Source organism: Triticum aestivum, chromosome 4A (genome assembly GCF_018294505.1).
Source record: "Triticum aestivum cultivar Chinese Spring chromosome 4A, IWGSC CS RefSeq v2.1, whole genome shotgun sequence".
NCBI lineage: Eukaryota > Viridiplantae > Streptophyta > Magnoliopsida > Poales > Poaceae > Triticum > Triticum aestivum.
In genome coordinates, this window is record NC_057803.1 from 485,198,643 (window position 1) to 485,207,690 (window position 9,048).

At 44.8% G+C, this 9,048-nt stretch overlaps 1 protein-coding gene across 1 annotated transcript; it reads right to left on the reverse strand.

Moving 5' to 3' along the window:
- Positions 1–3,216: 3,216 nt before the first annotated feature.
- LOC123086512 (UDP-glucose 6-dehydrogenase 4) lies at positions 3,217–6,187 on the reverse strand. The gene is made up of 2 exons (XM_044508272.1): positions 5,948–6,187; positions 3,217–4,959 (listed from the first exon to the last, which is right to left on the reverse strand). Exon 2 carries the CDS (start codon positions 4,952–4,954, stop codon positions 3,512–3,514), a length of 1,443 nt encoding a protein of 480 aa, XP_044364207.1. The 5' UTR covers positions 4,955–4,959; positions 5,948–6,187; the 3' UTR covers positions 3,217–3,511.
- Positions 6,188–9,048: the final 2,861 nt, after the last annotated feature.

Genomic DNA, 9,048 nt, shown 5'->3' on the forward strand with positions numbered 1-9,048 from the left:
GCATCCGCTTGCTTCCCATGACCAAGTGATGATATCATGCTGCGTTGGGTCAAGTTGAACTTCTTGGATCATGTTCCATAGCTGTAGATATTCCCTTAGCGAATTAGTTGATACCTCCGGGCTTACTTGGGCAACCCAAGCGTCATTCAGTAGGGCCTGGGCTACGGTGCATGTTTTCCTCATTTTCTTCCTGACTCGGCCGTAGGTCAAGGGTGCAATCTCCACGATCCGGTGTCCTTCGAGCCATCTATCTTCCCAAAAGAGTGTTGTATTTCCGTCTCCGAGAACCCAACAAGCAGCCGCGTTGAAGAGTTGTCTTGAAGCTTTTGGCACTGTGATGTCAAATTCTGCCCAATGTCAAATTCTGCCCATGGTCGCGATGTGTCTGACCTCTGTAACCAAGGCCACCTTGCCTGCACAGCTTTGTTCATCCATCCTAGGTTGGGTATGCCTAATCCACCCGCCCATTTGGGGGCACACACAGCCTCCCAAGCGACTGCGCAGCTTCCGCCGGACGAGCTAATGCACACCTAAACTGCAACGAAAGATAAATTCCAGAATTCGCGTGAATGCAAACACCAAAGGAGATGGATTTGAGCTCCTTGCACCCATTTAGTTATTTGAAAGCTTATAAACAAAATCAGACTTGGAACAATTCGAAGCAGCCAGATGATTTAGGGCCCGTTCGGAGTCCCTCCAGCTCCACGACTCTGCTCCCGGAACGGACGGAGCAGTAGCTTAAAATGTTGGAGCGAGCAAAACAGTAGCTCCGCAGATCCTGATATTTCAAGGAGCGGTGGTTTGCCAAACGGGCCTTTATTATCACAATTGCAACTTGCATTAGAAACAAAAACACGGCAAACCCGCGCGTTGGATAGGCGATAGGCGCTCTCACCTCCCCACCACCGAAATAGTGAGTTTGTCCAAGTTTACACAACAGCCATGTCCCAATTGCATTCATCGTAGAAGCAGATTTCACAATAAATTATATTCACAAGCAAAGAAATGCTGAATTTTTATAAGACGTTTAGTGACCTAAAACGTCTTATAAAAGTTTACAGAGGGAGTAGATTCCTAAAATAATCTTAGTAACTGAAGCCACATGTATAACCAACAGGATGAACACCAATAACATGATAAAGATGCAACAACAGACACTAGGTACAAAGCTGTGACAATGGAGCAAAGGAATGACACGTCCCAGTGACCATGCCATTCTAACACTGTAAACCCCAAAGAAATGCTCAAGGAAGAAATAAATAACATCTGATTTTCTGGCACAAGATAAAGAGCAACTATAAAGAGAAACAACAAGCTGAATCCTATCAATAGCTGCTCATGGATTCACCCAAGGCGGATCTTCTCCCTTTTATCACATTTGACAGCTTAAACATCCATTTCACAAGCAAGAAGGAAACAAAATATGGATGGTTTGGACTATCGTGGACAAGGGCGTACAAGGAACGGTGGAAATGACACCTCAATGTCGCCAAGCAAACGTGCTTCGCGTTTTTTGATGGAACAACCGGCTACCTGGCCATCGATTGCCTTAGTATTACCAGCCAGCCTCTTGGTCGAATCGTCATCAAGGCAGATGTCCGTACCAATCATTCACCGATAACTTGGTGGAATCTTGGCATGTATAAAGCCCCAGGCACCACACGAGTATGTCCCTACTAGCAAAGGATCTGAGGTAGATTCAGGTAAAAGCGAGCACCAAGATTTGAATCCGGTGGTTTTCAGTTCCCATGCGCCAACCCAGGATCGTTTCTCAGGAGCAATCCGCAACCTTTCAACCAGAAGTGAGGTTTGTTTTTTCCAAGTGAATTCAGAAGGGAGGTTACTGAATACTACTGTCTTTCTTACCTGAGTGAGTGTCTGTTGCCAGATGCCATGTGTCCAGTTATAAAAACTACTTCAAGCATAGATCTTATCATGGATTGACCTCTGGTTTATCAATCAGTCTCATCAACCTCCCGCCTCACTTGCTATATAAATGAAACAAACGAAACTGTGAGACAATATGTGGTAAATCAACCGTGAATGAATGGACGACACGCCACAATCATAATAACTACACCAAAACCTCAGAGTCTGCACGCAGCATACCAATGAAACTGGAATCCAGGAAAAAGCAAAAGACTGAAGCAAAAACGATGCATTGTACTGGAATATTCTGGACAAAGGCCTGAAAACGAGATGTGCTGATTGCGCAAAGCAAACGTGTACCTCATTTTCGATGGGACAACCAGCCAGCTGATCACTCAGTCACATATCTGGATACCGACCTCTTTGGCAGAATCATCTTCATCATCAAGGTCCACCGACACCTCGGCGGCATTTTGGCATGTATCACATATGTGTGTCACACGGCCACGGACACATCCACGTGAGTGCGCCTCCATAATGCACACCTTAAAATGCAAGAGATCCAGGATAAATTCGAGAATTCAGGTGAATGCAAACACCGAAGGAGATGGCTTTGAGTAGTTATCAGAGCATTGTTCCAGGAAAAAATATCTGACTTGGAACTTGCATGAGAACACATTGCCCGAAGAAACTGACCCTGTCAGCTGTTGGATCTCTCCCTTCAATCTCTACCATTGTGCTCATTCATCAGAGTCAGAGAGATCACTGAATACAAAATCCTTACCTGGAGTGTTCCCAGATACTACCAGGTTCCAGTGATAATAACTACTTGAAGCATGCATCTTGCCGATTGACCTTTGGTGTCTCAATCTCAATCCCAGCTCCGTCAGCTTTCAACCTCAAAAGCACAAATATGTTAAGACAAAGCATGGTGGAATCAACCTTGCCATGAGGGAACAAACTCAAGTGGAAACACCAAAACCTACAGAGTCAATAATGTGAGTCCTGGTCAGCTAATAACCACAGTGACCTACAGCCCAAGCACTAAAGAGCACAAGCCAGCAAAAGTCTGGGCAAGAGTGGTATAAATATGCCTAAAACGACTCAAAAATATAAACTGCATAGAGATTATGTGCTCAATTAACTGCATTGCTATGATATATATGAGACCATGAGGGTTTTTTTCCCTTCTTAAAGGAACCACGCGTTTTTCCTGGCGAAGAAATAGTGAGTTTACACAACAGCCATGTCCCAATTGCATTCGTCTCAGAAGCAGATTTCACAACAAATTATATTCACAAGCAAAGAAATGCTGAATTGCAGAATATGTAGATTGCTAAGATAATCTTAGTAATTGAAGCCACATGTATAACCAACAGGATGAACACCAGTAACATGATAAAGATGCAACAACAGACATTAGCTACAAAGATGTGGCAATGGAGCAAAGGAATGACACATCCCAGTGACCATGCCATTCTAACACTGTAAACCCCGAAGAAACACTCAAGAAAAAAAATGACATCTGATTTTCTGGCACAAGATAAACAGCGACTATAAAGAGAAATAACAAGCTGAATCCCTATCGATAGCTGCTCATGGATTCACCCGAGGCGGATCTCCTCCCTTTATCAGAGTTTATTTAAGCCACAGCAGGCATGTCCTTGAGCCAACCGTCGAGTGGCTTGCCAATGGAGTAGACAATGAAGCCAATCTCCCTGAGCTTCTCAGAGTCAACAACGTTGCGACCATCAAAAACAAAGGCGGGCTTCTGCATGCTGTCGTAGATCTTTTTGTAGTCCAGAGTCTTGAACTCATCCCACTCAGTCATGATGCAGATGCCATGGGCATCCTTGGTCGCCTCATATGCATCCCAGGTAACCGAGACTTGCTTTGTAGTCGTGGGGCTCATGGGCTGGAGATGAACAGGGTGGTCCCAGTCAAATTTGTTCATCGCAAGGTCACGCTGGATTTGGTCTTCAGTCACCTGAGGATCATAAATGCTGATCTTAGCCTTGTCACCAAGCAGACCCTTGCAGACATCAATAGCTGGAGTCTCCCTAGTGTCACCAGTATCCTTCTTGAATGCAAAACCAAGCACCGCAATCTTCTTGTTCGCAACCGTGTTGAACATAGAGGAAACAACACGGTTCACAAACCGGCTCTTCTGGTAGTCATTGATCTTGATCACCTGCTTCCAGTAGTTGGCGACCTCTGGGAGGCCATTGCACTCGCAGATGTAAACCAGGTTGAGGATATCCTTCTGGAAGCAAGAGCCTCCAAATCCAACACTGGCATTCAAAAACTTTGGGCCAATCCTAGAGTCCTTGCCCACAGCATAGGACACCTCAGAAACATTTGCACCAGTGGCCTCGCAGAGGGCTGACATGGCATTCACAGAGGAGATCCTCTGGGCCAAGAACGCATTGGCTGCAAGCTTCGACAGCTCCGCAGACCATAAGTTGGTTGTCAGAATCTGATCCTCAGGAACCCAATGCGCATACACAGCCTTCAGCGTCTGAACAGCCTTCTGACCTTCTGGGGTCTCACGTCCTCCAATAAGAACACGGTCAGGGTTAAATAGGTCTTGGATAGCAGTACCCTCAGCAAGGAACTCTGGGTTGGAGAGGATCTGGAAGTTGATGCCATTGCTGTTGTGGGTCAAGATCTTCTCAATTGCCTCAGCAGTCTTGACTGGAACAGTGGACTTCTCGACCACGATCTTGTCTGATTTGGCCACATCAGCAATCATGCGAGCTGCACTCTCCCAGTAAGTGAGATCAGCAGCCTTACCAGCTCCAAGACCACGGGTCTTGGTTGGGGTGTTTACCGACACAAAGATGATGTCAGCCTCGCTAACATGCTTCTCAATGTCATTGCTGAAGAAGAGGTTCTTTCCACGGCACTGCTTCACGACTTCATCAAGGCCAGGCTCATAGATTGGCAGTGTGTCACTGTTCCAGGCATCAATCCGGGACTTGGTGATATCTACCACAACCACCTGAATGTCAGGGCACTTGAGGGCAATGACCGCCATTGTTGGGCCACCTACATAGCCAGCCCCAAGGCAGCAGATCTTCACCATCTTGCCTGTTTGATGAAACAAAATTGTCAGGATTACACCACAAGAACTCCGCACACATGTAGCAGTAAGAAATATAAGAAACAGCAGGGTGCACTGCAGAGAAAATTTCAGAAAGGACGCACAGAATGGAACACCAAAAATTCAGAACTGTACAAACAAAATTGGCATGAACGACCTATCCCTCCCCAATCAAAATTCAGGAAACGTGTTTTCCTCATTAATTTACCATGTACCAAACAGTAAACAGCCAGTGCAAACAAAGTTACTACAATCATTCATCCTGAGTTGTAAAAATAGACACGAGAGAGCATCCACCGTCTGTCAACCCCAAATTGTAACCCAAATTGTATGTTGTAGCACTTAAACCATTGCAAGAGAGGCCACATATATAGATGAACCAACTATCTACAAGTCACCTAGTCACAATTTCGAAAACATTGACTAAATAATTAGGTAGAACTGCCGTTGTTAATTTGCCGCAAATCAACCATTTGGGCGTCAACGCAGAATTGCCCCTGAATTAACCCGCTCCAACGTGCCCTTGTGCACCATAAATACTTGGAAAATAAACTGCTACATGGCGCATAATGTACAGTACTAAGATCTACAAGTACCACAACCGAGAACTGAGTCCCAGATATTTCTGGAAAATAAACTGCTGTCAGTACTCCACCAGTAAGCAAACCCGCGCCAAACTGGACGGATCTCCCCCCTCCACGCCAGCCCGGTACAGCGGCGGACGGTTACGAGTAATGGGCACGGAGGCGAGTTCGATCGGCGGAGAGGGGCCGGACGGCAGCCCAGATCTCACTACACCGGCACCGGAGCGAACGAGCAGCGAGCCGCGGATCAGGGCCACGCGACGACACAAGATCTCGGCGCGCACATACAACACAAGAGGAGATGAACAGGCGCGCGCATCTCACTCGCGGGCCGGGAACTGCAAGGAAGAGAGGAGAGGAGGCGCGGGGGGAGGCGAGTGATCTGCTGTACCTTGGCGGCAGGCAGGCAGGCAGGCAGGCAGGCTAGTGGTGTGTGGAGCGGTTGGCCGTCGGAGCGGAGCGGGGCGGGGCGCGAGGACAATGAGGAGAACGGGGGAGGAGGGGTTGCGAATTGGTGGTGGTGGTGCCCGGAGCTGGTGGGGAGGGCCGTATAAATAGGTGAGGAGAAATCGGGGCGGGCGGGTCGTCCCCCCTCAGATCTGCCGTTCCTCGCTACTTCCTCTCTTTTTTTTTCCTGCAGGTCTTAATTGGTTTCCTCTCTCACACGGTAGTACTCACATTTTTATACTGGTGGTTTTCTTTGTGGGGCAGCGTTCTAATGGCTGCCACGCCAAAAAAAAAAAATTGTGCCACGCCAATTTTGGATAAAAATTACCCTCCATTCTATACATTTAGCAACTCGTTGATTCTTGCCAGAATATTTGGTGAGGATGAAATTCACACCGGCTTTTCAGCTCATTTTGTTCTTCTTTGGTTTCTTGCAAAAAGCAACTGTTCGGTAGGGTTTTAATAGCGGTCACGTAAATTGAAGTAAAATATTGATGTCTTTTTGAAATTGTTGCCATGTTTTGAAGATGGTTAGTCATTAGTACGTGTCGGTGAGAAAGTGGGTGTACTGGAGCATAACTCTATTTAACCAGCGGATGGATGACTAGTTTATATGTTTGTGGGTTTATCAACTTGACACTAGTTACCAATCTTTTTTGTAAGGATTTGTTCATATGATTTTTGCGGAAAGAATTATATCTAAACTTTGTGTTGCGGATTTCACAGCAAAATTCACATCATCTTGAACTTCATCCAAATTAGCAGGTGTTTCAAGATCACGTGACTTCAACTTGTTTGGTAGAAACAAACAAGTTGATAATTTTCGTGAGGTTTTCATATTTAAAATTTGTAGTTTTGTCAAGGTGGTGCCAAACCATAAGCATAATCAAATGGTAGAAAACGGAAGTGAATAGGGAGATAATGAGACGCGGTGACATTGATGAAGTTAAGAAAAGAGTCCGACAAAGAGAAAATCCTCAAACAACTTCCAGCATTCCCTGCATCGGGCATTCAAAGGTTCATCGTAGCACTATGCGCCATAGGGGCCTCTAGAAGGCCCTAGGGGCGGGTAGGTGGGCATCACGTTGTTATGAGTCAAAGAGGACTCTAGAAGGCCCCACGTGATCAACAAGGTAGGTGGGCACCATGGTGCAATGATCCAAAGAGGCCTCTAGAACGCCTTACGGGATCAACGGATAGGAGGGCGGTGCCCTTTGGATCTGTCTATATGCCAACAAAAGTATTGTTTGTGGGTAGGGCAAAACCTAGCGAGAATCCAATAAAGAAACATATCACATGTTGGAGTGACGATAGAAACTTAGATAGCATATCTCTACTATCTTATAAACTAGAGTTGTTGGTCGTGGCGGTGAGTTCACTCCTCACTCCACTCTAATATATCTCATTCATCTAGAATCCACTAAACCTCTTTAGCTTCGAAGAGTTTACTTCCCACTCCACTCAATCTTCCTCATCCATCTAGAACCCAAAAGACCACTCTGGTGTGGAAGAGTTCACTCCCTACTCCATCCCAATCTTCCTCATCCATATAGAATCAACCAGACCTCTCCTATTTGAAAACAATTTATAAACAAAGAAATAAAAAATAATACAGTTAAGGAGCCAGAACCCACCCACTTATCATTACACCCAACTCGATCAAAGCAGCAAGGGACCACCTTACCCATGTCTTGAATAGAGAGTATCTTATAAGTGCATGACAATGCTCCTATGATCGTGCAATTACACATCTGCAGTGTCGCATGCTTTCTTAAGTTTTTCTTTGCAATGTTGCAATTTACATTGGTTGTTGTATACCGTTAACCTAATACAACTTCATTTATTCCATACTTTCACAATGACGCGATACCATTAACCTAATACAACTTCGTTTATTACATACTTCCACAACAACGCGCGAGCGTTATGCTAGTGGTTTTGATGGATGCACATATACGGGAGAGGTTAGAACGAAACACTGTTGCATGCTTTTTACAAGAAAGTAGCCTTTAACAAAAACCCTTGGTATCCTCATCAGATGAGATACTCATGGCCACTTGTCTTCGATTACACATTAATAGTTCAAAGAAGGCATGGCCACATCACGTTCAGAAGAAATATCACGAAAATGTATAGAAGAAAAAGTCACCCTCGCAGTCCCCTCCCCTCCCCCACCCTCCTAAACTAGACAATACCCCGTTGACTCTTAATTTTATTCACTTTATCTTATAAACTAGATGATACTCCGCGCATTGTTGCGAGAATTGGGCGCAATTGCAATATATTATTTAGATGAGATTTAGTTGTATGGTATTTGAATATGATAGTGAAGACTAAAAAAACTAAGATTTATTGGATTTGATTATTATTATGTAGTTGAAAACTACTTACTTGTACTAAAGAAGTGACAAGTAATATGGATTGAAGGGAGTAGTATTTTTCATGCATGTTGAGAAAAATAAAAATAGCGGGGTTGATGAAGTGGAATATGTGCATGTTGACTATAAGTAACATTTCCCATGTATGTTGAGAGAAATAGAAGTAGTGGGGTCCACGAGATGACATGTGTGGTAAGGTGACATGTGTGTACGTTGAGTCTAATCTCACATAACACCCTCTAAATTGGTGTCCATCACTTTACCATCAATCGGGTTTGAAGAGTGGTAGACGTGGATATTTTTTTCCACGTGGCATTGAGTAAACATGATTTGACAGAACAAGCACTACTGCAGGATGCTGCTAACGCGACACTACGATCAGAGACCCTTTCATAAAACTGTGTGCGATGCATTAATCGCAAACGAGGATGTAAAAAACCGTCAAAAAGGTGCAAAACGTTTGCGATGGCAGAGCCATCAAACACGGTTCAGATTTTATTTGCATGTGCGATGCAGGGCACACAGTTAATCCATTCGAACTGTTTGCGATGAGGCAGAACAACAGAAACGGGCAGTCATATCAATGTGTGTGATATATGGCATATAGTTCGCTCCGATGAACTGTTTGCTATTAAGGAGAGCAACAGAAACAGTTAGCCAAATCAAA